This window comes from Herpailurus yagouaroundi, unplaced genomic scaffold (genome assembly GCF_014898765.1).
Source record: "Herpailurus yagouaroundi ecotype Mexico unplaced genomic scaffold, PumYag 166, whole genome shotgun sequence".
Taxonomy (NCBI): Eukaryota; Metazoa; Chordata; class Mammalia; order Carnivora; family Felidae; genus Herpailurus; species Herpailurus yagouaroundi.
In genome coordinates, this window is record NW_024412407.1 from 6,723,908 (window position 1) to 6,751,764 (window position 27,857).

At 45.7% G+C, this 27,857-nt stretch overlaps 2 protein-coding genes across 8 annotated transcripts in view; one reads left to right on the top strand and one right to left on the bottom strand.

Moving 5' to 3' along the window:
* The first annotated feature begins 7,998 nt into the window (after positions 1-7,998).
* Positions 7,999-16,428, top strand: ASB8 (ankyrin repeat and SOCS box containing 8). Of its 4 annotated transcripts, none has more exons than XM_040488319.1 (4): positions 7,999-8,116; positions 10,935-11,094; positions 12,544-12,648; positions 14,492-16,428. In XM_040488319.1, exons 2-4 carry the CDS (start codon positions 10,966-10,968, stop codon positions 15,122-15,124), a joined length of 867 nt encoding a protein of 288 aa, XP_040344253.1. In that variant the 5' UTR covers positions 7,999-8,116; positions 10,935-10,965; the 3' UTR covers positions 15,125-16,428. The 4 variants fall into 4 exon arrangements, with proteins under 4 accessions (XP_040344253.1, XP_040344252.1, XP_040344254.1 ...); XM_040488318.1 differs by having other exon boundaries at positions 8,007-8,116; positions 10,931-11,094; XM_040488320.1 differs by lacking the exon at positions 12,544-12,648 and having other exon boundaries at positions 8,007-8,116; positions 10,931-11,094.
* Positions 16,369-27,857, bottom strand: part of PFKM (phosphofructokinase, muscle) — a 45,626-nt gene continuing 34,137 nt past the window's right edge. For 2 of the 4 annotated variants that reach the window (XM_040488303.1, XM_040488305.1), the window contains 17 exons: positions 27,596-27,640; positions 27,062-27,170; positions 26,874-26,969; positions 26,547-26,639; positions 25,806-25,931; positions 24,587-24,651; positions 24,026-24,095; positions 23,124-23,273; positions 22,633-22,703; positions 22,184-22,271; positions 21,957-22,109; positions 21,305-21,469; positions 20,179-20,240; positions 19,838-19,949; positions 18,437-18,536; positions 18,250-18,355; positions 17,498-18,025 (listed from right to left, as the gene is read on the bottom strand). In XM_040488303.1, coding sequence (XP_040344237.1) covers positions 17,881-18,025; positions 18,250-18,355; positions 18,437-18,536; positions 19,838-19,949; positions 20,179-20,240; positions 21,305-21,469; positions 21,957-22,109; positions 22,184-22,271; positions 22,633-22,703; positions 23,124-23,273; positions 24,026-24,095; positions 24,587-24,651; positions 25,806-25,931; positions 26,547-26,639; positions 26,874-26,969; positions 27,062-27,170; positions 27,596-27,640 — 1,756 coding nt within the window. In that variant the 3' untranslated portion in view covers positions 17,498-17,880. Of the gene's footprint in view, positions 17,120-17,497; positions 18,026-18,249; positions 18,356-18,436; positions 18,537-18,769; positions 19,474-19,837; positions 19,950-20,178; positions 20,241-21,304; positions 21,470-21,956; positions 22,110-22,183; positions 22,272-22,632; positions 22,704-23,123; positions 23,274-24,025; positions 24,096-24,586; positions 24,652-25,805; positions 25,932-26,546; positions 26,640-26,873; positions 26,970-27,061; positions 27,171-27,595; positions 27,641-27,857 lie in introns of those variants that run through there. The other 2 variants (XM_040488304.1, XR_005794432.1) reach the window with 2 other exon arrangements.

A 27,857-nucleotide genomic window follows, 5' to 3' on the forward strand; every position in this document is an offset into this window, starting at 1 on the left:
TTTTTTTTTTTTTTTTTTTTTTTTTTTTTTTGGTCTGTGGCTTTATATTTTGTATAACCTTTATCAGATTTTGGTTTCAATGTTATATTTATTTCATTAAAGAATTTTTGAAGTGGTCCTTTTACTGTGCTTTGGAATGGAGTTGGGATTATAATTCTTTAAAGAATCCTATTTGAAACATCTTGGATACTTTTTAAGGAGATTTTTAAAAAATATTCTATCCAGTATTTCAATTGTTTTCAGCAGATGGCTGAATCAATTCCTTCTTTTTCCGAGAGGAAAAAAAAAAGTCCACCTTTCTTTACCTTACCCCTAATCCTTTAAGGCTCTGTTCAGTTATAATCTTCTCTAAAAAGTCTTCTCTGAGCCCTCCAGGTTGTGCTAAATTGTCCCTTTTCTGGGCTTCTATTGGGTGGCATTTATTCTTGCATAGCTGCATAATACTGAAATAACTCATTAATATTATCATTATCTTCCATTAGTCAAAAGTTTCTTGTGGCAGGAATCCTGTATTGCCTCCATTGAAAATAATTTTTTTTTTAATGTTTATTTAATTTTGAGAGAGAGACCGAGCGGGGGAGGGGCAGAGAGAGGGAGACATAGAATCCTAAGCAGGCTCCAGGCTCTGAGCTGTCAGCACAAAGCCTGACGTGGGGCTCAAAGTTGCAAACCGCGAGATCATGACCTGAGTTGAAGTCCAATGCTTAACTGAGTGACCCACCCAGGCTCCCCTTGCCTCCACTTTTTAATTTCCAGTGTCTAGTGCCAAACACACTGACTGAAAGTTAGTAGGATCCTTAATAAATATTTCATGAACTGATCTTTGATCAGATCCCCTCCCAACACACACACACACACACACACACACACACACACACACACACCTGTTTCCTCTCAAGTTCCTACCTTTGTTAATGGCTTCTCAATTCACCTAGGAGCATACAGAAAAAATCTAAGAATCACTGTTGGGAAACTGTACCCTCTCATCTTCAGCTTGTAGTCAATCACTCAGCCATATTAATTCTAACCTAAAGTATTTCAAATTCACTTTTCTCCCTTTATATGGCCACCACTCTAGTCCAAGTCCCCATCATTTCTTGCCTAGATCACTTAATTGCTATTTTTCCTATTTTAGTCTTTACTCTGACCCTTCTATAATCCATTCTTCATCAGAAACTCAAAGTGATCCTTTAAATACATAGACATGATTATGTCACTTGCATAAAACCTATCAATAGCTTCCTATTCTTTTGGGATAAAGTTTAGAACCCTTAACATGTCCACCAAGACCCTGCCTGATTTGGAACATCTGTTCCTTTTTGGCCTCAGCTTGTGCCCTTGGTCTCCTTATCATTCTGGCTTCTTATTCTTCTTCCAATTTCGTAAGCTTTTTTGCTGTCACAGTCTTTGAATACTCTTGTCCATTTGCTGCAGTGCCCACTCCCTTCACCTCTGATCCATAGCTTTTATCTGGTTATATCCATTCATTTTCCAAGTCTGTGCTCAGGGAAGTTTTCCTTTGCCTCCCACTGTTATAGAGGCTCTCTATTGAATGACCATATTACCCTCCATACTTTCCCTTTATAGAACGCTGTCTAGGCATTTGGGTGATTCTTTAATGTTTATTTCTGACACTAACTATAGTTTCCCTGGAGGCAGGGACCATGTTGATCTTATATTCAATTGTATCTTAAGAATCTATAATAAGGAACAGCACATTAATAGAATTTAATAAGTATTTATTGAATGAATGGTTGAATGATGCATGAATGAACACAGAACTACTTGCTGAACGCTGAGCAAGAAGCCTGAAGGAACAAATTTTCTATTTCTCCTCTAGGGGGAGACCTACTCCTACTAGAAATAGCATGGACCTCAAGAGAGCACAAAATCATGAAGTTAACAGTTAGTAAGCTTCTTAAATCCCTGAAATTGATTCAGAGAATCCAATCATTCCTTGCTAGTAGAACTCTCCAGATCAGTCTGGACCACCCATTGGTACCATAAGAGTGAGCATTTCCTGTGTTAATTTCCCTTCCCTGAATGATCTTAAAATCTCTCCTGCTAGTTGTCTATTCCAGTCTTGGTTTGCTAGGTGATTTAGCTGTAACTGATCACATTCTTGGAAAAATAGTATCTATGTATATCTAATTTATATATTATCATTAACATTGTTATTTGTATTTTTACTGCATTCCCCCCTTCCAAATCCCTCAAGCGTTCTTTCTCTGTGAAGTCTCAAAATGTCTTAAAATTATTCTGATAGTGTAAAATATTGGTAACCTATAAGGCCAAAGTAATTTTCAAAAAGTAGTTATTTCTAAATTTCCCTGAGCCTTTGGGGAAAGTTAAAGGGAAAAAATAAAAGAACAGTGTGAATATTGGGAGCCTGTCTGCCTCTGAGCAGATTCTGAAAGAAGTCCTTGTTTAATCCTGATGACATGTCTTGAGAGACTACCCCTGCTGCACATTAATTCGGTTCTTTTCTCTGCTGAACTACTTTCTCTTGGACAAGGTTTAAGTGTATAAAAAGCTTCAGGAGGCTTATATTTCTCTGAACTTTTTTTTTTCCTTTGCTCTATTTCCAAAGTTCCTTTTCAAATTTCCCTTTAAATGTAACTTCTGACATCTTTCTTGGGATCAAGGACCGGTACGTAGAGGCATTCTACTATTCCTGTCTTTGGGAGGTCAGTTCACTTTAGTTCAATCCTGTTTACATTTATCCAATACCTACTGTGTGCTGTGGGGAAGGGAGCAGTGAGTGCAGGAAATCTAGATCTGTGCCTTAGAGGCGTTTATGGTGCAACTGGGAGAACTAGACAAATACAAAATATTACAAAGATGACATAGATAAGAACCAACATTTATATAGCTTACAAAACCACCTTTCACAAATGTGATCTAAGTTTTGTGAAATTAACTCTTGGGGTAAGTGTTGTTACTCTTGTCCTGTACAGATGAGTAAACTGAGATTTAGGTAATGTAACTTGCTTAGACAAGCAAAGTAACTGGAACTACTGTCAGAACTGGAAACTTAGTCCCTATGGCATTTGCAGATTATGATGTCTCTAAAATAAGAGATATGCAACAAACAATAGCTCTAAAAACTGAAGAAATTCAAAGAGAAACACTATTATATTAATGAAGCAACACTATTTTTCCTAACTAGTCTGACACTTAGATCTTATTTTTTCTTACCCTACTTTGTTAATTTTGACTGATCCCTTCTCTCTCCTTGGCTCTTAGGATATCACAAACTTCCTTTTGGTTCTCCTCTTCCCCACCCCCTCCCCCACTTTGGTGACAAAAGCTCATTTGAAGAAATTACTTCTTACTTAAGTCACTTTCTCTAGGAAGCGTGTCAGGAAAACTTTGCATCAACATTAGCTAAGTGGCCCCTGAAGAAAGATGAGTCCTTTTCAGACAGAAGAGGAAGAGATAAGCTCTGGCCAGAAGCCAGAAAACTGTTGTGAAAGGCTTTGGGTTACCACTTACAGAAGCTGCAAGACAGAATTCCTCTCCCCCAGCACACTGTCACTCTAGAGGATAGCACTCAAAATCAGGAAAACGTTTGGTGCCAGCAGGTGAAGAGAGGAGTTTTTCACTCCAAGAAAAGGAGTTGCACAAAAGCCTGTGCCTGTTAGGTAGCCGCCAAACTCAAAAAGTAAGACACCCAGATCTGTAGCCTGGGACACTTCAATGGCACCTACCCAGATACCGGACGCTAATACATGTTGAACAGCAATGGCATCAATCATTACAAGCAAAACAGCATTATCAAATTTCTAGTTACGTTTATGCCAAGGTCTGAAAATAGGAACACTAGTTGTACTGTCAATCAACACCATCTAATGAACACTTCTTGAGAGCAGGACTGGAATTAGCAGGGAAGAGAAGACAACATAATGACCTAAAAGTCGTATGAGAGACACACAACACATTTAAAACAAGCAAAAAAAAAAACAACTCATTTGTAATCAAAGCACGAAGATCACAAATAACAGACTAAAATGTATAGGGATGGAGCTGGAATGTTGAATGCAAAATTCACGGATGTGATCAAAATGCCATCTTGGTTTTTGGCTTTTACCATCTTTTAAAGATACGGGGAAGGGATAATCTTCCCCTGCAATTTTCCCTGAATGGAAAATTGGGCAGATTCCCTGACTTTTTGGTTCATTCTTTGATAACTGACAATCCTTTAAGTAAGTCACTTTAAGTCAAGAAAGAGTCTTGATTTGGTATTTAGAATGTTTCCAGTCCAAGATGGCAATCAAATACTTCAGTCTTCATTCTAAGCACTAGTTTAAGACTTCTCCTCCCCCTTCCCCCACATAAGGCTTCTTGTGGCTGGTGGCTGCCTGCCTTCAGCTTTCTCCTTAACTTACCTCCTCCCCCTCTAGCTAGCTGCTGTGTGACTTGCTGTGTAAAAGTGGGAAGCAAGACAGCTCAGGGATATGACAGATCTGTACTACCTGGGCCAGGCAGATGATTTAAGTTGAAATTTTCCTGTAGGGTACTTTAAAGGTTCTTTGCAGATTGCTCTCATCAGAGACCTCTCACTCCAGTCTTTTTGGCCTAAATAGATGCAGATGGTTGCCTCTGACATCCTCTGGGTATTCTAGGATTCCTATGTTTGTTCACCTCTAACTTCTGGTCACTGGGTCTCTCCACACCTCTAGACAACCCTTTTTGAGTAAACCAAAGGCAACACCATGCTGACTGTCTTCTGTATGGCCCATATCTGATCTTGGAAACATTCACACATTCGTCACTGCTTTGAATCTGGGAGTGCTGCAGATCCCTCTGCAGGCACCTCCGTTTTGTGGCTACTGCCTTTAAATTTTAGGCAAGAGCTGGTGCAGGCCACTGTGTTTCACAACTGTGGGAAACAGTTGCCAAGCTCCCTGGTCCCACAGAAATCCCTCTCTGGGCTGGAGGGCAAGGATGCAGCACCAGCACTATGTCTCCTTCTGGGTGGGAAGGTAGTGGGAACAAATTGAAGAAGCAAATTGTTCCTCAAGCAGAAACAAATTGTTCCTCAAGAAACGTCTTCACAGACCCTTCCCCTCTACTATTCTTTTGATCTCACTCTGAAGTAGAACTGTTCTTCACCATTGACTTTGCACGTGAAAACTTTATTGAAATTATTATCCTGAATTGCAACTGACTGTTTGCAAATCTATATCCAACCCCTGAAAATAAGGGAATGTGTTTCTCCATCACTGTCTTCCCTGCACTGTGAGCCCTGAGCCTGGAACAACATAGGTGCCGGCAAATGTTTGATAAATGTATGAATGAATGGACCTGAATCTGCATAGATGGCCTATGCGAGTCTCCCTGGGAGACAAATAATTCTATATTTATAAGATGTTGGGAGTTTCGCAGAGTTTATACACCTCAAAATTTACCAGTGAAGAAATTTGAGAAATGAGACAACACAGGGAAAAATTCATATTTTTCAAGGAAGAAATGGATAAATAAACATGAGATAGTTCAATTTTTAGAAAACTTATGGGATGTCAAATCAAAACTTCCCCCCAAACTGTGAGAAGTGTGGATATTATCTGAATGGTTTAACTAAAAACCCTAAAGCTGAACAAAACAACAAAGAAAAAAATGATTTAAAATAATTGGCAAAATGTTACTGTGTTAAATAGAGATGATGGATAGGAGTTCATCATACTATTCTCTCCAGTTTTTTCAGTATGCTTGAACATTATATAATACCAATGACATTTAAAAATTGGAAGCTTGGAAACAGCACTGTCTTTACCTTGCTTTAGAAAGGAGGCAACAGAAGAAGCAAAAATGGAATGGAAACTATGTAGACTTTGGCATCCTATAATTAAGACTTCAAGGGTCCCATTAATATAGTAGTATTATGATAGTCATAAAACTGTACTCGTTTAATGAAAGTAAAAAATTCTGGAAGCAGGAACTTTTGCTTAGGAATTAAATAGATTCGGAATTATAGAAATGGAAGGATATTCAGAAATGATTTCAGCCAATGCTCTCACAATGAGAAAACAGACGCCCAATGAAATGGAATGAAATAACTATCAGTCTCAGAGCCAGGACAAAAGCTAGACCTTCTGTACTCTGGGTACAGGATGTACTCCACCATCCTGGGTAGTATATGACATTGAACAAAAGCAGCCTGCAGTCACCATTCCCTCAATAGGTCAGTTGTCTGAAGCTCATTCTCCACTTAGAGAAAGCTATGGATGGTGCCAAGCAGAGCATCACTTTACTGGATCTAGACACAGGGAGACTTAGCACACCTGGGCCCACTGCATGATGCAGTGGAATTTATTACACATCTGACTCTCACCTCATTAATTCCCCAGCTAAGTAGGATTCAAGGGGATTTGGGGGAGAATATACCATTGGGGTATTAATGTGAGTCACACAGTTCTAGACATAGGGATGGGAGTTTGAGAGGTACTAACTGAACCGAGGTTAGGTTTGACAACACATGTAGTGGCTTGATTTTTCTATGATCTTCCCTGCTGGTGGCCAGGAAGGGTTTAGGTTCACAGGATGAACTTCCCCATTTGTGATTAGCACCAACACAGGTATCTCTTGCCCTTGTGTTTGGAGATTTAACAGTCTCTAGAGCCCTAATACAAATTTCTGGTTTAGAAGCAATGGGCACAGAATCAAACTGTTTCCATTCACTGAATTTGATCAAATGCTTTAGAGCAGCTTGCAGGGGAGGGGGGAGGGGTCTAGCCTCCTTCAAGCTTTCCTAAGTAAATCTATTAATTAAAAGCAATGTAGTTAATATGTAGCTACAGCTTCAAGTCAACTCCCCAGAACCCCTCCCAATCAGAGAGCTACCCCTAAACCCTTCTTCCATAGAGCTGTCAATGACCAAAGCAGCCTTTAATCCCAACCAAAGCAGCCCTTTCTTTAATCTAGAGTATAGAATTGATGGTTTACAAGGCTGAATGTTGCCTGCTTTCAAAATGATTTTTTTTTTAATGTTGCCAATATTTGCAACTTGGAGGATTCACTTGTTTAAAAAAACTGGGTATCAGCTTCTTTGGAAAAATTGAACAACCTCACCACAGCAGAGTGGCAGAAGGTGGGGGACACATTCCTGCATGGCAAAAATCTTTTGAGTTTGGAACGCAGGGGAGTCTCACTCCTCAGACAAGGCGTGAGATTCTCCAGTTCACCATCCCCTCATTGATGTTCATGAACTGTCTGGGCCCTGTTTTATTCTCAAACTGGTTGATGCTGCTGCTTAGAACAAACTTTGGGGAGTAGGTGTTGGCTGTTCTTGGTTAAACAGGCAGCCAGGTAGATCACTGCACTTAAGAGTCAGCCTGTGCAGGCTGCTTCACTCTACCTGCACCACTACGTGCTGCTGGCTTCCAGTGTTTATGCTTTTGCTTGGGAAGGACGTCACTGAGACGCTGCAGCATCTCTCTGGCTGGGAAGGGTTACTGTCAGCGGGTACATCGTTTTCAGTCTTCGACATTTGGACTGCTACGCCTCTTAGGCGGTTGTTTATCTTCGGTATAGTTCCCTTTGAGGAAGGGTGGACACTATCCAGGAGGTTTCAGAAAGCACACGTTTCCAATATTATGAATAATGATGGAAGTCTCTTTTATTTTCCAAAGACACTTCTTACTAACAGTTTAGTCTCCTAAGCAACCGAACCAATGTAGCAAGGTTAGAAATGAGGTGCCCAGGCCCGATCTCAGCTGGAGACTGTGGGAGGCAGCGGAAAGCACGGAAGGACCCACTACAGGCCTGGTCCACATAGGGGCGGCCCCACAGACTCGGCCCAACAGCCGGGGGCGGTGAGCTTTTTGCCTAGAGCTGCGGACCCAAGACCCCGGGCAATGGCCGACAGCGCTACATTGCGCCGGCGCACAAACCCTCCGGCAGGGAAAGAAAATAATCCGTTAACTATGCCTGGGTAGGACGGAGGCTGCCTCACGACTCTGCGCAGGCGCCCCCCGCCTGCAGCCATTGGCCGGTGCGCAGGTGCCCCAATCGCTCTTCACATCCTGTAAACAGAGGCCAGCTGGAGACGCCAACTTCTGCTTCCGGGTCACACCTTGACAGCGGCTTTCACCGCCCAGCTCTGCCCAGAGGTTCGGTGAGTGCGTCCCTCGCTGCGGGCCTGCCTGCAGCCAGGTTCCCTAACCCGTGGCACTACGCCCAGTAACTCCTCCGTTCCCCGCTCGGGTTTCGTTAGCCCTCGCGGCAGAGACAGGTTCCCGGCCTTGGGGGAATCAGGGAGGGGGGTGGTTAACCTCCGGGGCTCCACCGGTGTAGGTTGCGCGACCCTCTTTCACCCCTCGTTCCGGGAGACCTGCCGGGGTTGCTGCGATCTTTTCGGATCCCATGCGCAAAGTGACACCACACGTCCTCGCATTTCGTGTCCTTGCCCTTCGGCCCTTTGCCTCGGCAACACGTAGCGGCCGCGAGCTCTCCCCCTCAGCAGGTGTGGTGGGGTTGGGGGCGCCTCTGACGAGGCTGAGGGTCTCTCAGCTCGGGCGGAAGCTGAGGCGTCACTAGCACCAGAGCTGTTGAGTGTCGCCTCTCTTCCACTGTACTTCTAGCATCGCAGTAGAATACCTCTTGGTGTTTTCTTTGGATCCGAAGTGAAAGAAAAGGTGAGAGAGAGGACTCTTAGTTCCAGCAGAGGAAAGGGGCCACTTGGGGTCAAACCGCGCACGGGCTGCTGTCGGAAGATAGGTCAAGTTTACATTGCCTTGACCCTTCCCGACAGTGCATATCGTCAATGTGCCCCGAAGTTTCACTCTTTACCGGGAACTTCGATGCAGCAGCAGAAGACCACTGGTCATACCCTGACTTAGGAGTTCTTAGCCTAGAGTCCCAAGAACGCCTCGAAAATGATTGCAGGGTTTAGTTTCTACAGATCATCCATTGCCCAGAAACGGTTAACAGAGCAAGTCCAGTCTTAGCCTTCCACTTTAGATGCTCTGTCTTCTGCCCCCTTTCTTGGGATCTCTAGTTCAAATGCACCGGCTGCTTTTTTTTCTCCTTTCGCCTTGCAACAAAGAAGTGTAAGATACACACCCTTGTTTCTGAGTTTAGTGGCTGTTAGATTAAAATTATGTCAAGTCTAAATTATCTAGAAAGTTTCAGAGAGACATATAAACAGGTGTACATGTAAGCTTATTCATAATAACGTAGGAGAGAAGAATGCCTGATATGAATTATTGATACCTATGAATTGAATATTTTAACTTGCATTCTATTAATTAATACTATACAGTATAAACAGATACTATACAGTTTAAACAGATATATAGTAAAATAGAAACTATTCAAGTATAAGGAGATACTTCATTACAAAAAGCAAAATTTACATAATTTGAAATGACCAAAGTCATTTTAGGTTTTTTCCCCTTAGTCTAAGTCATATACATAACATTTTTGATTATGCAAGTCTTGAATTTTTAAGGATCTAAAGTAATAATTTTTACATTAACTCAACAAATATTTATTGAGAAACTGCCATGTGCCAGGAGCTATTATATTTGGGGCACCTGGGTGGCTCAATCGGTTGAGCGTCCGACCTTAGCTCAGGTCATGATCTTGCAGTGCACCAGTTCGAGCCCCACATTGGGCTGTGTGCTGACAGCTCAGAGCCTGGAGCTTGCTTTAGATTCTGTATCTCCCTCTCTCTGCCCCTTCCCTGCTTGCCCTCTCTCTCTCTCTTTCTCTCTCTCTCTCTCAAAAATAAACATTAAAAAAATTAAAAAAAAAAAAGAAAATAACACTATATTTACCCCCAAGGAGTTTATAGTTTAATAGGAACACTTATTCCTAAGCAGTTACACCTAGAGAGCTGATGCTGCATAGTATATCTTCTCTACAGTTTTTGATATATGCCTTTTCATGTAAATGTTCCACCTTGTTTGTTGTAATTTTAAATGTTTCCCAATTAGTATATGGCTCTTATATAGCCAAAACTTCTATCAGTTAAATTTAAGTACATTGCATTATGTTCTTTTCCATGCTAGAACCCTCTGTCATATTGTGGTTTGAACATATATTTGCCCAAATCTATTTCTCAGTTGTCATGAATGGCCAATTATTAAAATTTTTAATTCATTTTGCACTCTTAAATCTGCTTGTTTTCCTGCAGCTACAAACATATGTCGTTGGTGTGAACTTTGATTTTTTTTTCTTATATACATGATTAATTATATTTTGAGTTTTTTGTTTTAGAATACCACTTCAAATATTTCCCACTTTTTTCTTTGCTGAAGACATTTTAAACTGTTTCACAGATGTCTTGCCATTGTTAACATACATGTATTTGTTCCATAACCTTTTCCCTCTCTTCTCACAGGTATCGATCACTTCTTAGTTTAGTCAATCAACCGGTATTTATTAAATACCTACTTTTGTGAGCCTCTGTGGCTGGCCTTACATGGACAATAATATAGAAGACAGGGACCTCGCCTTCTAATTGATTACAATTTAGACGAGAAACAATATAAACATAAATATACTGCAGGGCCAACTGTAACAAGTAAGCTAAAGGTGATGCTGATCGTAAAGACCACAAAGTCCAGAGGAGGAAAAGAATGTTTTGTGGCATTTTCTGCCCTTAAAAAATATCTTCTTCCTTGCCTGGTCTTGTTTGTAAGCTACACAGAGCTCCATAAGGGTCCTAGGGCCTCTTGAGGAAGTCTTGTTCCAGACTATTCGGAGAGTAGAATTGAGGTGCTGAGGGTCAAAACATTTTCGTCCAGGTTTACCCAGCTCCCTGAACGACTATTATAATCTATTTCTCTGTGATTAAGAAAAAAATATTAATTCATCATTGACCTCTTTGAAATCTACTTTTACTATTGAGAGGGCCTCAGAGAACTAATCCCAGGGACAGGTATGCTCAGTGATATTGTATATGCCTAAAACTTCTTTGTTTCAGGCAGTTTGGAGCATGTGAACATACTCTGAGCCTTGATGAGTTCCAGTATGTGGTATATTATGCAGAGCATTCAGAGCAAATACTCTCTCTCAGAGCGCTTAATCCGAACAATCGCTGCCATTCGTTCCTTCCCACATGATAATGTAGAGGACCTCATCAGAGGGGTGAGTGTGCTGTATTGATGGAGAGTACTTTGGGAGGTGAAGTGGGAAGGTTCCTGGGGAATCGTGATAGATTACAGATTTGCAGCATTGACTCAGCGCAAGATGACAAGGAGTTTTTACAGTCCTCATACATGTATTAACTTGACGATGCAAATACATTTTCCTTGTGTTTTGCTTCCCTTTCCTTCTCCCTTTCACTTTGTGCATCTGATATTTTTCTTCAGGAAATATGTTCTGGATGACCCTAGTCTCACGTTCTTTGTAAAATCTCTGTCTGGATATGATGCATATGGGATCCAGCAAGCTCAAAGTCTCCTACACGTGTTCTAAGGGAGGAAGGAGACGAGCAAAGCAGAAGCAGTTTTCAAATCCTTGTGGTTTATAATAATCACATAGAGAGATATCACTTGCCATCTATCTTAACAACAGCTACCACTTTTAATTCTGTAAGGAATGTCAACCTTTAAATGCAGGGTAATTTTTGACTTAAGAAAGCATCTTAACATCTTTAACCACTGCCATTCAGCGATTGTTATACAACTAGTATCCTAGACAGTCTTTGAGATCTTTTCCTGAGTATTATTCCTGCTGAAGAGAAGTTACAGGGTAATTTTTTGATCACTAGAAAATGCATCCAGATGGTTGCTTTTGTACATTTCTTTTCAACAACAGTGGAATCCTTCTTTACCGCCTGGAGCTCTGTAGCTGCTTCAGGGTTGTGTGGTGCAGCTTTGAGAAGGAATAGTCATACAGCATTAACTTGTTCTCAGCAAAAGTGGTACCAGAGGATTCAGCAGTAGGAAGTTTGTCACGTTCTAATTCTAGCTCTGCTGCTGAGTCATTCGGCGACTTTGGTCTGACTGTGAGATCCCCATCTCCTTTCATCACATTTGAAAGAGCCATACCTCCGGAGGCTAGGTGGCAGAGAATGCCTGTACTCAGAGGCTACTTTGAAGATGTTTATAAACAAAAAGATAACGTTAAGATGACCTTACTATTAGTGATGGTCATCCGTTGAATGACAAAGAGGGTGCCAGGTCTCCTGGTTTCAGTCTGACCGACTCACTTTCTGGACTTTTGTAGAGCATGGCAGCCGTAGAAAGTGGATCGGTTTTCCAGCTTTCCTGAGTGGTGAGAAGTTTCCCATTGCTTTTGCACATAAGGTTATGTCCTCAGTGATGCCTAGATGGCCATCTGGCAAGTTACCTTGTGGAAAAACTTAGTAACTTGATCTAGGGAATTGATAGCTTCTTTCTTTCATCTTCAGTGTGTTCCCTCGGTTTGGATATTAGCATTGTATTTTAATATGTAGTAGAAATCGAGACTAGTAGTATGTTTCCACCACAGTCAGAGCTAGAGCCGTCTTCCACCCTGGACTCAGTTCTGAGTCTCATCCTACTCAGTGAGCCAGAGCTGAGCACACTGACTGAAGTTTCCTTGTGCCCGTAGGGAGCAGATGTGAACTGTACCCATGGCACACTGAAGCCACTGCACTGCGCCTGCATGGTGTCAGATGCTGACTGTGTGGAGTTACTCCTGGAAAAAGGAGCCGAGGTAATGTTTTTAACACTGTCGCGTTAATGAGCCACTACAACTTGAGCTTCACGTTTTCTTAAAATTTCTGTCTCTTCTCCCATCCCTTCCCACCTTCTAGCCCGTGGTAACGTTGGCATAGCCAATATCAAAGCAGAATGTAATGGTAAATATATATGTAGTGATCCAAAGGATTTCATCCTTTGCCTTTCTTTCTTAAGTTGTCCCGGGCTCCAGGAAGAGGGAGTTTTATCTCCCCTTTTTCTCTCAGCCTTCTTTCTGGAGTTGCTTGCATTTCCATTCAGCGCTCTCACGGCCTGTTGACTGTCCAGGAGCTCTAAGTACCGAGGCCCCTGGAGTGATTAAATCTAAACCATTTGACACCTGCTACCAGACATGCACTTCTAATACCACTGTTTCTGGGGGATAGATGTCATTAGGTAACCCATTCCTCAGGATTGATCTACTTGTGCTAGTTCTGCCCACTAATTATTTTCCGTTTATTGTATCCTGTTCCTGTCTTCTTTCTGACGTATCTTAAGATAAGAAACCTAGATTAATTTATATCGGCATCAGCAAGAAGCAGCATGGTATAATGAAAGGTTAAAAGAATAGACTCTGGAGCCAGACTTCACGGATTTGAATCCCAGCTCTATCACTTCCAGCTGTGGGACTTTGAACAAGTTACTTAAGTTTTCTTTGCCTCGGTTTCTCCATCCGTAAAACGGGGGTGACAATGGTATCTTCTTCATAAGGTTGTGAAGTGTTTAGTACACTGGCATGTAGTAATTGCTAAGTAAGTGTTTGTTAAGTAAATAAATAAGTAAGCAGTTTTGACTGTTTGTAAGCAATCTGGAAGTTGCACGTGCTGAGGCGCCAATTGGAATCAGACATGCCGCGAAGCTGGTGTGCAGGCCCAAACATATTGGTCAGTAAGCCTAAGGGGCCAGCCCGCAGCACCATCCACCCAGCCATGTTGTTCTCTACTTGTCATTATCTGTTACATAACTCTTGTGAGTGACCCTGAAATGAAAGCCAGTGATTTAATGTCAGTGATGAAAACTATCCCCGGGGGCGTGGAAAGTTTTTAGCTAAATAGAAAGTTGAACTGAGTTAAATATATCAACTTATTTTTATTGCATTTTATGGGGGAAGATAATATGTTAGTCTTAAGTTTGGGTTTTGAAGTCTTTATTATAGGGAATGTTGATTTGTAGCAAGTCAGCTGCTTTTGCAGTATTGCAAGGTTGTGCTCTTCTCTTCACATGCCTTTATTGAGGTTCTCTTATGACTGCACGGCATAGTTTTGCAAGGGGCTGATCGGATTAACAATTTGAGCTTCTCGGTATGGTTAAAGAACACGGCAAAGCTATATGGGTGGAGTTTGGCCTCATTATTTTTCAATCTGGTTGCCATCAGCCACAGGTTAGAGTGAGTTGGGATAAGTAAAATAATTCAAAACCTTTACTCTGGCTCATGTGTTGAAACTACTTTCCAATAAATATCTCCCAGAGTAGTTAAAAGGATTTAGACGTCATCTACTCTTTCTTTACCCTTTACCCCATGGTAGAGATCCTAGTGAATAGTAAAGAATGTAGCAGAAAAACCCTAAATAATGCAGGCCAGCTGATCAGTGCACATAATAGAGTGCTGGTTGTTTTGAGACTGCTCTCTTCCTATTTGCTCCGAAGCTCCTGACATCTCTCCGTCTCGATCCCCAAGACTCCCTGGGAATTGCTTGTTGATTCTCATATTCAGAACATGACAGAGCGCAGGTCGTGGATAAACACATGCAAGCTTCTTTGCCCACCCATCTTCCTCTCGGTAGTCTAGCTACTGTCATATAGTTCCTCCGTCTTTACAGGTGAATGCCCTGGATGGTTACAACCGAACAGCCCTCCACTATGCAGCTGAGAAAGATGAGGCTTGTGTGGAGGTCCTCTTGGAGTATGGCGCAAACCCCAACGCGCTGGATGGCAACCGAGATACCCCACTTCACTGGGCAGCCTTTAAGAACAATGCTGAGTGTGTGCGGGCCCTCCTGGAGAGTGGGGCTTCTGTCAATGCCCTGGATTATAACAACGATACCCCGCTCAGCTGGGCTGCCATGAAGGGAAATCTGGAGAGCGTCAGCATCCTTCTTGATTACGGAGCGGAAGTCAGAGTCATCAACCTAAAAGGCCAGACGCCCATCTCCCGCCTGGTGGCTCTATTAGTCAGGGGACTTGGAACAGAGAAAGAAGACTCTTGCTTTGAGCTTCTCCACAGAGCTGTTGGACACTTTGAATTAAGGAAGAATGGCACCATGCCACGGGAAGTGGCCAGAGACCAGCAGCTGTGTGAAAAACTGACTGTTCTGTGCTCAGCCCCGGGAACTCTAAAAACACTGTCTCGCTATGCTGTGCGCCGGAGTTTGGGCCTCCAGTATCTGCCAGATGCAGTGAAGGGCCTTCCACTGCCAGCCTCTCTGAAGGAATACCTCTTACTTGTGGAATAGGCTGGAGAAGTTGTTTGCACCATCAGGCAGGCAACACTGGGTGAGATTTTTCCCTGTGGTACTGTCTCTTTGTCTTGGAAAACAGGAAAAGCAGTTGTTCCTGTTGTGTGGTTTATATTTAGAGGCAACATGTCACAACAGTCACCTCCACACCACCTCCCCTCCCCAAACCAAGCAACCAAACAAACAAACAAAAAATCCCTCACTTTTGTTTTCTCTTTATTGCTTACTTGGCTTTTTATATTGCACCCTGCAAGCGAAGAGGTCTCCCCCTACCCCCCTCCCCCGTTTAGGGAAAAAGTCAACAATGCAACTGAATTCTCTAGGAAGATGAAGAGTATTTAAAGAGTGTGTGTTTAGTTTTCCTTTGGGAACATGATTAACATTTCAGAAGAATCCCTCTAGAAACATTTTAACTGGTCAGTGAAGAAGTCTAAGAAAAGCCCAGCTAACAAATGTGGCCCAAAGGTGAAGATACTAAAAGCTCAAATGGTGTGCAGATTCACAGTTGGGCTGGATGATATTCCTAGAGTGCCACGTCATGGAGCATTCAGAAGGGACTGGCCCCCTCTCTCACCATCAAAGGAAACAGCGGTCTTGGCCTCCTTTCCATGGGTGTGCCTGAGGGTTCCAGTAGTTCAGCAGTGTTATTTCAGAACTAACATTTTCTTACTGCTTTCCACATAGTAGAAGAGGTAGCAGGTTCTGAGCAGTCCTAAGAACTTTTCTAACGCAGTTCTTTCTCTTGGTGAACACCAGTTTGCGCCAATGGGCTTATTAGCAGGTGCTCTTGCACCTTAGATGAAGGTGTTTACTCTAGCAGGGAAGGAGATGGGCTGGGCTGCCTTTTCCCATGGGTCGTCTTCATTTCCCTTTAGGGAATTCACACTACTAAGGTTCAGAATTATTTTCCTTTCAGTTGTTTTGGCAACTTTGCTTTTTACGGATCTATACAAGACATTCGGGGAGGCCAGCGAGTGGGGGAAGAGCATTATAAGAGCTGCTTTCAAGCTGGCCCACCTACTCAAAAAGGAACTGTTTGAGTGAACCATACTTAGTCAACGATACTCTTCCTTTTCATGTTCCTAAACTAGATCAAGTAGTTATTATCTTGGATGACCCAGATGCAAATTTGAAAAACTTTTTTTAAGTTGATCGGGAACTACAAATAAAAATGACTGCAATCTGCTGACACAGCTAATTTGAAAAAACATGTCTGCTTTTGTCCTTTTGCCATTGGTGGTTTTTTTTTTTTTTTTTTTTTTTTGCTCACTTAAAAAAGAAATAAACACTTCTAAAAGCAAGTTTGGCAGTTTCTACTGTTCCTGCTTTTGTCCACATTGTTTAATCACCTGGAGCCCCGTTGTCCGTAACTTTGAAATGGGCTGTCACCACCTCTCTCATAAGCTGTTTTGAGGATGCAGTGATACCAGGGCTTAATATTTACTGTTAATTTTTCTTCTCCTTAATGAACTGCACAAAGAGCATTTGGCTGCCTTAAGTCTGGACTCCTGACAAGCCTTCTCAGTTGCTGTTCAGAACTGTTTTCAGGGTGTAAAGGTAATACTTTGGATAGCCAGCAAAAGTGACATATTAGAGATCATCATTCCTCCACGGCTGGTAAAACCTTGAACCTCTTCCTGCTTCATCAGGCAGGTGAGGAAACTGGGTTGGGAGGAGTATGTACGCTTGTGCTGAGAGTCAGGATCTGGTTATTGGAGGCTAAGCTTAAACTTGGCATCAACAGGTGCCATCCTGTCAATTTGGGTAAAATCTGCGGTCTCGCTCCTGAAGACCAACTACATTACATGGTTACTTGGCTGATGAGGAAGAAGCTATTGTTATGGAATAGAAAACAAATGGAGCTGAATGAGAACTGACCGCTTTCTCAAGCAGTATTTCAGCCAGCCCACCAAACCGGGTCCAGGAGTGGGGGTCTCTTTCCCAGGCTTTCAAAATGTGCAGGTCTCCCCACAAATGGGGTCTGCGTTTCATCTAGGAAGGAATAACAGGGGAAGAGTTGAGAAGGAAGAACCCTGAGTTGTCAGAAGAGAAGTAGAGATCATGGAATGGCTGGAAAAACCCCTAGGTAATGGGTATATGATCACGAGGTGAAACACAACTTCATGCTTAAGGGAGACTGGCAGGGCACCTTATGGCTACAGAGGATGCAGGAGGGACTAGTGTGCGATAGGGGGTAAGGACCAGTATATGATGTTCTAGGACCGTATGTGCAGAGCCAAGAGATGGAGAGGAGTACATGGGGTGATCATATGGGCTGCATTTTCCCACATGTCTGTCTGAGCAGGGTCTGGTGCTTTGGGTTGACAGTATGACATTCTACTTACAAAAGTGACAACAGGAGAACCAAAAGCACAGTGACCAGTTGGCCTTTATTAGTGTTACTGCAGTCAGAGTAGTAGAGGAACCAAGACCTTGTTATCACAAGAAATAAATAGAGCTTATTTTTAGGAAGATTCTGAGTAGTTGAAATCTAGCAGTAGCACTAGAGGAGCCCAGTCTTGTGTGACAGATGAAGCTGGGGTAGAAGTGATGATAAAGTCTACCTCAAAGGACCTTCTACGCACTGCCCACTGCCTCAGCTCCCTGGCCAGAGCTGGTCATGGCTACAGGTGCAGATTAAAAGGAAACCTAATGAAAAATGGGCTAAAACACTTGAGAATGCATGGACTTGGATCTATCAGGGGGTGAGCTGACCATGATCAGACAATCCATTACCCTCACTCCAAAGAGGGTTAGATAGAAGCTTCTCCAGATCGCTTCCGGCTGATGTGCTCCAGGTGGGCGTGCTCTGAGGTGTCCAAGTCAATCTCATACTTGGCTAGGATTTTGAGGATGGGCCTCAGCTTCAGCCACCACTGCTCCTTGGGGATGCGGTGGCTACAGAGGAATGAGACAGATGATTTAATCTTTCAGCACCCCAACTGATTTCTATCAAAAGCTTATAGGAACAAGTGGAGCAGAAGAGGCTGGATTTTAGGACATGGCCTAAGATCCGAAACGGGTATGAGTCCAGGTGTTACTCCTAAGATAAAAGGATCGAAGACAGCGAACAGGTTGGGAAGAGCAGATCCTGAAACTACCGGGGAAGTAGATGTACTCACTCAAAATCCGTCTGCTCCTTCAGCTCAGTCACCGGTTGAAAGACCAGAGCCCTCTTACGCATCCCCAGAACACAGCCTGAGTCTGGTGTATTGGCGAAGATCCTCCCTGCAATACAGGATGGTCAGTAGGCTTCTATAATGGGGAACCAGCCACTATGGGGGGGTCTTACCCTTTTACCCCACCTACCATTACGGTAACTCTCTTTGATTTTCCCAGACATCCAGTTCATAGCCTTGGCACCCATCTTAGTGGCAAAATTTCTGTCAAACGGAGTTGGGCTTCCACCCTGGAAAAAGAATCATAAAAATTACAGAGGGAAGGACTCTAATGAAGTGACAGAGATACCTGAATACACACAGAAAAAAGGAAAGAACAGGCCCCAGGTTTGCAGCTGGAAACAGGAATCCAAAAGTCTAACCATGAAGGAAGTCCTGAGACAGCGCTGAGAACAGAATGAGCTGGCACAGCTTATTTGGCCATTTACCAGGGGTAAGAGTAACTAATTAGATATGGGGGGACCTGGTCTCACAACCGCCGCCTCTAGCTCCACAGCTGCCAGATCCTGTTCATTCACTTCCAGTCTGATTGGCCAGTCGCCTCCTTGCCCCTCTTCAGCCTAGCAGCTTTTGTCAGTCACCATCATCGACAAAAGTGTTCCTTGTGAACCAACATAGATGTCCTTGGTAGCACCTCAGAATAATATAAAACATCATGCAGATTTTCTCTGAACTAAGTGAAAGGAGGTGGGAAAGTGGGGAATAGATCGCCATGCTTTATCCAGTCAGACCCCATTCCTGCAGGGGCTAATAAGCTCATTCAAGTTGAGGATACTGGGAATTCATAGGTAGGTAGACAATGGTCAAAGGTCCATTCTTAAGCAGAATCAGCTTTGGGATGGGGAGGCCTAAGACCACCAGTACCGTCTGTGAGCGAGGCCTGCCGTAGGTGGGGATTGAATGTGGATAGCAGAAGGGAATTTGTTTCCCCCGGAAATCCCGGTTAGTGCAGACAGAGCCCAACACCAGCAAGGTGGCTGTACTTCTTGCACAGGAAGGCAGCGTGGCATGCTGGGAAGAGCACTGGAGTGCATTCTGGCTCTCACCCAAGTTTGATGAGCGGCCCTAAAAAAGTTGTTTCTCCCGTCTGGGCCTCATTTTCTTCATCTGAATTAGTGGTTCTCAACTGGAGATGATTTTGCCCCCCAGGGGACATTTGGCAAAAGTCTGGAGACATTTTGTATTTGTTACAACTTAGGAGGGAGGTGCTACTGGCATCTAGTGGGTAGAGTCCAGGGATGTTGCTAAAGCATCCCACAATGGCACAGAACAGCCACCCGCAACAAAGATTTATCCAGCCCCAAATGACAATGGTGCCAGTGCTGAGAAGCCCTGCCCCAGGAGGGATCACCTAACCTCGAAGGCCATTTCCAGGGTAATGCTGTTTCGATTCTGTGACAGTAAAAACTGCAGGCTCGTGCTCTGTGGTGGCACCGACAGCCTCCAGCAGATTGGGGACCAGTGGGAGACCCAATGGCTATCGGGGATTGTGGCCGTCTGGTGAAGGGTATGACTGGGGTGTCTTCCCGACCTGCTGCATGTGCCCAAGCACATTCTTCCTGCTGTCAAATATGCCCTTCCCCTCCTCAGAGTACAGGTTGAAGATGAAGTCCGTGGTGTAGTTCTCATTGCACTTCTCATTCCTGCCAGGTAGAGACCAAAAGCCTGTGACTTTGTTTGTCTCCCCATCCCTCCCAACCCTTTTCTGCTTCAGTAGGCTTTGTTCTTCCCTTTTCTGTCTCCTCCCATGGCTCCAGTTCTCTCACTGTGTCCCCAAATTCCTCAGGGCATCCCAACCATGGATTCATTCTGTGGGCTAGAGCCAAAGCCTAACTGTTCTCTTCACTTAGAAACACACCATGGATGAGGTACCTTAACACCAAGCCCCTTTTCACAGTGGTTTTCATCTTCTGCACCAGATGTTCAACATTTGCCTGAAAATAAGAGAGTAAATCTTAAGCCTTGCCAGGAGTGGATAAGGCCGGGCAAGTGCACAGATCTCTTGTTCCCCACCAGGCCTCTCCAGATGGGGAGAGAGACTGGAAGAGAGCTGTTTACAATGTGTGCTTAGTCCCTGTGAGAAGTTCAGTGCACGCTGCAATGTGAACAAAGACTCCAAATGAGCCAGGCAGAACTGGGAGAGGGTGAGTTAAGGACAGCCGTGGTAACTGCCGGTCTTCACCTTTCCACCTGCTCCCAGTGTCCCCTTCCAGGGGATTCTGCTTCCCTTCCCTCAGAGGGCCGGGGGGTGGGGGGGGGGGGTGGGCACTGCTCTCAGTGTTGGCCTTTGAATGGGTTGCTTGTCGGTGCAGCAGTGATTCGCTTGGGAGGAACCAGTTCCTTCATCTGGGCTTTGAGCTGGGGGTGAAGGAGGAAGACTCCCACCTTCCATTTCTAGCAGGGACTTGAGTTCTTGCATGAGGGAGTTCCCTCAGCCTGCTGCCCCTGCACTTTGTGGCTCTTCTTCCCTCCAGTGAACTGAGATCTTAGAAAACTAGGATCATATGGCCCCTCTGAGAAAAAGGAATCGGAGCGCCCTACCCCAACCCTGGAAGGGACAGGAATGAGAAGAGTCTGCTTTGGTAGCAAGGGAGCCCAGGGCGGGTGGCATGATCAGTAGAGACACCACCGACTTTCTCTGTTAAACCACCTACTCACAAGTTTAGAAAAGTCTTTTAACCTCTCTAAATCTTTCTCGTCCGTAACACGGAGATAATAATAGCTCCCTTGCACGTGTGTTTTGAAGACAAAATGCAAAGACACGTTGAGAAGGGCTTAGCAACGTGGGGCCTTCGAAACGAATGCTCCAGAAACAGCAGCTGTGGTCATGCGTGCGAGGTTACACCGGAGATGCCCTCTTGCTGCTCTTTCTAGTTTCCTCACAGGGCCCCAGAGACCAAGCAGCTATCCTCACCTTGAGCTCTCACAGCTCAAGATGCTGTGGGGACAGACTAGGGCAGGGGAGAGCTGCATAACAGGCTGTGAGTGACCCATCTACCTGCAGGTCCCGAATGGTGAAGGGCTCCTCAAAAATGTAAGCAGCATCGGCCCCAGCTGCCAGTCCTGCCATGGTGGCCAGGTAGCCACAGTAGCCACCCATCGTTTCGATGATAAACACCCGACGCTTGGTGCCTGCCGCTGACTGCTTGATGCGGTCACAGGTCTGCAAAGACAGCGGAGTCTCAGTTAGAAAGACAGAGTCCGGGGTCTGATCCTTGTCACTTCTCTGGCCCTTGCCATAAACCGGCCCCGGAACGCCACCCTCCCCGGCTCAGCCAGGCCCCTATGCCTCATCAAGTTCTTGCCTTAGGGGGCGGCCGGCACACCTGCCAACTGCCCTGTGGAACTCGCCTCCTGGGAAGGAAGCTATACTTACCCTTTGTAGAGTTCAGGGCAGGGAAATTAGGCTATCTGACCTCAGGACGGAAAAAAACATTTGGGACGCAGAGTACTGATGCGTTGGAGGCTGACAGGTGAGAATGAACACCGTAGCGTGGAGAAATAAAGTGCGTTAAGGGCCTGGGCTCAAAGAGGCACCGTTCGAACACTGTCACTTGGTTAGTACAAAAACAGTAGCTCACTCTCCAGTACACGTGGCCCAGGGATTACAGAGCTGGCCAGAGGCCTGGGAAGCGGGGGCGGGCTCTCACCGTGCAGATAGTATTGAGTGCTGTGTCAGTCCCCACGCTGAAGTCCGAGCCGGGGACGTTGTTGGAGACCGTCGCGGGGATGACCACAAACGGGATGCACAGCTCGTCAAACAGCTTCCTGCCCTCCATCAGTTCCAGGCCCCCTGTGTAAGCCTGAGAAGGAGGGTGGCAGCCATGAGGGGAGAGGGAAAAGTGGGGAGGAGGGGAACAAATGGGAGGGCACTCACCTCAAAGCCCCCAATGATGACAAGGCCCTGAATGTTAAACTTAGTGATGTTGGCACTGATCTGCTCAAAGCTCTTCTTGGGTAGAGTCCTAGTTGATTGGGAATGAGGCGGGGTGGGCGATGAGGTGATGGCATTTGGAGAATTAAGCAAAGTTGAGGGAGAAAAAAGCTAGAATTAGAATGTGCTTTATGTATAACTTCTTGACCTGTGCCCCCTTCCCTGCCACCCCTCTCATGGCTGTGTAAGTACACATCCTGGGGCTTAAAACTGCTAGAGCTGCTAAGAGATGTCTAGATATGCAGGCCTTCCCTCACTGAGGCAACTGTGAGCTTGGGGACAAAAGATGCAGACTACAGCAGTGTAGACGCTGACCTAATGAACTGACACCCACATTCCAAGGGACATCTTTAGGGGTGACTAGGAGGAGGTGCTTCCAAAATGCCACTTACCTTTTAGTCCCAAGTTTGGAACCACCTTGGCCAGTCCAGCCCCCAACATAGCTCCAGCCAGCTTCCTCGATCTGCAGGAAAAGATCACACAGGTCTGCCTTGTGGACTGAATGCTACTTCCTGAGTTCTGATCCCACCCCGACACCCCCGTGGCTGGAAGAGGAACACCACGCATCGGCTTTTCCCCACCTCAGTGAACTTCCTCTGGTCTTATTGCCCATTCACAAATAGTAAGCACCTACTTATGCCAGGCACTGCACTGAGCTTTGGGACAGAGAATTAAACAAGGTGTGTTGCCTGTAAAGGGTTCATTTCAGTGGCTCCTGCCTATTCATACTGCCCTAAAATTAAGCATCTACTTCTGCTCAAACCCTGAGAGGAAAGAAAGGGAGAGAGAGAGAGGGGAGGGGCCAGGAGAAAAAAAAAAGACCGACAGGTCACCCCTGCTACGTGCCTCAGAGTACATGCCCTCCTCCTTTTAGTCCCTGTACCTGACCCTTGGCCAGGCCCTCGAAGCCATCATGTACAACCAGCACCCGGTTGCCCTGGATGAGGCCAATCCTCACGGTGGAACGGACGGCAGCGTTCATGCCTGCGGCTGGGGCCCCCACGTTCATCACGGCCACTGTGTGTATGCAACTCTGGGGAGAAGAAGTGGAGAGGGAGCAGGGCGAAGAGGGGGACAGGTCAGTAAGGGAAGCTGAACCCTGTCTCCCTCATGGTCCTAGGGTCAGGACATGTGCCTCTGGACAATGTACCCCCTCTCCAGGAATGTCAGCACAGCCTGTTCCCTCATCCTGTGGAAGCAAATTCTTTATCACAAATCAATAAGGAAAACCGCTGTCCCTGCCCGCAGATAGCATTACGTAACGAATGAGGCCTTCCAGAGCAGCATTTCCCAAAGTGTGATATTTGGACTGCCTGATCTAGGGAGCCTGTTAAACCAACCTATTCCTGGCCGCAACCCCAGAGCTAAATCCTCTCTGAGGGAAGGATCCAGCAATCTGCACGTTAAATAAGCAGCCCAGATGATTCTGATAGACACTCAGTACCGAGAACCACTACTTCAGGGGAAGAAGTGGCTGAAGTACACTCATATGCTCATTCCCAGGTCTGCCCAAAGGATTAATCCGTAAATCTCTTTCCCAGTCCTTGCACGCTACCTCGTCGATCCTAAATTGGATGTGGGCCTTGGGGCAGAGACGTCCGGGGCACATTAAGAACATGGGGCTGGTATCTGGGGGGGCTAAGAGAAAATTTCTTAGTAGGGTCAGGGACTCGGCACTGGAGATTTTAGTGGGACGAAGAAGCTGGCCAGGCTCTAGGTTATATGAGTGGAGGTGGCACTTCACGGAGGGAGATTGAGAGACAGAGTCAAAGGGAGAGAACTCACCGGTCCCTTAGAGACTGGGGGTCTGACATGAGCCAGAAGCTTGTACACTTCCCAGTTGTTCATGAAGCTCCTGGAAAAAGTACAGGTGGGGTGGGGGGTCTTCAGGCCGCTTCTCACGGCCAGCAGCCAAGGGGATCTAAAGTTCTGTTCCCAGTGTGAAGTCCAGCTGGGCAAACCTCAAAGGACATAACTGGGACCTGGCAGGGATTGGGAAGGGGCTGAAAAAGGGCCAGTGACCTATCAAACCCTCCCTGAGGACGCTTCTCCCAGGCACTGCACTCAGCACGACACGCTGTCCCTTGGCTAGAGAAACTGAAAACCTGGCTGGAACCCACACAAAAACCACCAGATTACAGCAGGCCAATCCCAGGAAGAGCATCCCTGGGACAAACTGTGCCTCCTGGTCACCTCACAACCAACTCTCTCAGGAAGGAACTGTCACAGAGACAATAAGAACAGGGAGGGGCAGAAGCTCTTATATTGGGTCTGAAACCATGTCCGTTTTTTGCTCCATTCCAATATCTGATTTCTGTAGCTAGTGAGCTTCCGGTCATTCCTCACCGGCCTCTCAGCTTCATGGCTTCATCAAATTTCCTGTCGTTCATGGCCTTGGTCACATCTTTGGTCTGAGGGAGGAGCACAGCAAGAGTCATGACTACAGGGCAGGGTTCTACACAGCTGGATTCCTAGCCCGTGGTAACGCTCTGTCTCCACTCTTATGCCTGGATCCTACCCACCACGCCTCCCACCTTTGCTATGCTCCCCAAACATTCACAGAAAGCAGCATCTTTGTTTTTCCTTAATTTTCGGAGAAATGAGCAGCCAAAGGAAGGAGCTGATTCAATGCTCTACTTATTCGAATATTTTTCAGAGTGGAGGAGTGCTCACAGATAAAATAGCATCTTCCTCCATTCCGCAACCTGAAAGTAGCCTCTAAACTGAGTGTATGAAGAAGACCCTATGGATCCCAGTTAGGAAGAAAAGCTGATCCCTGCCGTGTGTCTCCCAGCTACTGATTTCTGCTCTGTGAGCCCGCGCTTTAGCTTTTGGGATACATAGTTCCAAGCAAGGCTGGAGCCTGTCTAGGCTGTAGGTTTCTGGGACTCCCAGTTTGAGGGAGAAGCAGGCCAGGAAATGGGGAGCCAGCCCTGAGCCTGCAGGCCAGTCCTAAGAATCAGCCAGACACCTCAGCCCCAGACACACTGCTCTGTGGTATCACAGGAGTGATTCCTTTGTAATAAGAGCCATTTCCTGAGCACCCGGTATTTTCCAGATACTGCATCAGACCTTCTACAAAGCTTCCCTCTGCTCCTTACAGTAGCCCTCAGGGTGAGTGTTAGGAACCTCACGTTGTTTCAGAGAAACATGTTCAAGGTAGAAATCATAGAAACATACGAGCTAGCCAGCCAGACTATAATACTATTCCCTGCTTTTAATAACGTTTGGAGACATACTCCGTTTCTTTTCCAACAAAGACATGGCAAAAGCATCCGAGGCTGGATATTGTGCGACGTTGGGTCTCACTACTTGGTAAGATGTAGCGTCTCCCACGTTTCTTAGGAACATTTAACAGATGGGGACACTGAGGCTTAGAGAGGGGACAGCTCCTATGCAAAGCCTACTGTGCCCTTTCCTCATTTGACTCTTACCTACACCATGCTGCCTTCCCATCTCCAACAGGAGTTCCAGTGCCCTTAGAAGTTGGTCTCTTTCCCTCTAAGCTCTAGCTCAAAGACAGGGGCTTGGGCTGTTAGGACGGGGAGCTGAGGTCGGTACTTACCATTTGGACACACTCCATGAGGGGCAGGCGCACAGCCTGGTTCCCAGAGAGGCTCACCACACAGGCTGGGGTGTCTGGAGTCCCTTCCAAAAGTGCCATCACTGCCTCCACACCCATCCTGCTGCCCTGCAGGAACCCAGGGAGCAAAGACAGTCTGGTTCAGGCCTCCCCATCTGGACTGGGCCTGGAGAGCCAGGGCACCTGAGGCCCTTCCAGATCACAGGGTTGAATTGCACATTTAAGGACTACAGCTAAGAGTTTATGGGGCTTTATCTCCCTACCCAGATTTCATCTAAAGCTTGATTCTTCATCCTCTTACCATTAGAATTCTATTTGGTTCCCGAGAAGCATGTCCATTGTAGTAATCAAGGAGATTACTGAGGCTTAATATGCCCTTCTTATTGATAAAACAAGGGAGAGTATTGCCTCTCTCTTCTAACGAAAGTAGGATGAGAGGGTTCAACCTGAGTGTCTAAGGTTAGATCTTAATAATTTTACTAATGATCAAAGCTGAGATATTAGACCTCACTATTTGGAGAGCATATAATTTCTCATCATTTTTTGCAACAGAAGAGAACTCGGGTGGATGGGAATGAGTCAAGGGCCACTGCAGTCCAGAAGCTGGAGGGAGGCGGCATGGCCAATGGTGTAAGCCCCTGTCCTGGGAAGTGGGATTCTGCAGGGGAAGGACAGCAAGTCCTGGGTTCTAAGACGCAAGGGCCACAGAACCCCATGACTTACCAGGATCCGGTCAAAGGCTGATGGTGTCCCACCCCGCTGCACATGCCCCAAGACAGTGACCCGGGTGTCATATCCCAGACGCTTCACCACCAGCTGAGGACACCAAAAGAGGGACAGAGAGATACAGAGTCAAAGAGAAAAAACAAGCAGAGGCTTAGATAAACCACGATGGCTTAGCCTCTTATCTTATATCTTATCTTCCTGGGAAGCCAGGGGGCAGGAAACCTGGGGAGAGATGTACAGAAGGACTAAGGGGAGACTCAGAAGTCACTGGGGAAGGGAGTGGGGGGTGGTGTCCAAGGCCTCTCTGGTTTCATTCATACTAACATTCTTGATGTCTTCTGAGCTTATGGGTTTCCCAGTCTTGTCGATGGCACCCTCAGCCACAATGATGATGTTGAGACGAGAACCACGGGTCCTTGTCTGGTCAAGAACAAAGAGGAAAGATGGAGGGGAAGTGCATCATCAGTGAAACAGGCGAGTGGTTTTTCAAGGGCAAAATAAAGTGCCAGTACCTCACTGAGCCGGCGACAAAGATGTTCCTCCCAGTTGTCATCCGGTGGACACTCAGGAATAAAAACCCAGTCAGCCCCACAGGAGAGAGAGGTGACAAGGGCCAGGTATCTGAGATGAGAGGCAGAAGCGTCACACTAGGAGCCACGCTCCACAGACTGCCTAACCCGTACCTGGCAGGTCTGCCTGTTCCCATAGGTGGTGAAATGTGTGAGGATCTGTGCTTTCATGCTTGGGGTGAGGGTAAGAGCACCGCTGAGACAGCCTCTCAGTGAAGTTTTGTCCCTGAAGGGCACCGTCTCTTCGTGCTCACCTGCCACGGTGGCTCCTAATCTCAGAGCGGTGTCTGTCCTGTGCACGGGCACACAGGCACACCCTTGCACGCATGGGTACGGGGGTGGGGAAAGGGGGCCGTAACCGAGACAAGCATGGACACCTCTGAATCTGCTATCCCTGGGAGACCTCTTTGGACTCTCTGGGGAAGAGAAGGCTACTGCTGGCTCCACAGAACAGATGAGTCGAGACGGGGATCTTACCCACAGTGCCGGCCCATCACTTCTAGCACAAATGTCCTCTGGTGGCTGCAAGAGACAGACACAGAACGTTTACAGTCCAAGTGTCCTGATGGTCCCAAGCCGCCACCCACATGTAGGCCGCAAAACCTCCCTGGGAGACGCATTTATATTGTTAGACCTCCCAGCAGGTTTCTGGAGAGACCAGGAAGACCAGGCTGACTAAAACATAGCAGTAAAAGGTGTCAGTACTGTGGCTCTGTTCCAGGGAGCAATGGGGTCCAGG

Coding starts and splice junctions, on each gene's coding strand:
- ASB8 (XM_040488319.1), top strand. CDS start 10,966: ATGAGTTCCAGTATGTGGTATATTATGCAGAGCATTCAGAGCAAATAC. Junction 11,095..12,543: donor TAGAGGACCTCATCAGAGGG/GTGAGTGTGCTG, acceptor TTGTGCCCGTAG/GGAGCAGATGTGAACTGTAC. Junction 12,649..14,491: donor TCCTGGAAAAAGGAGCCGAG/GTAATGTTTTTA, acceptor CCGTCTTTACAG/GTGAATGCCCTGGATGGTTA.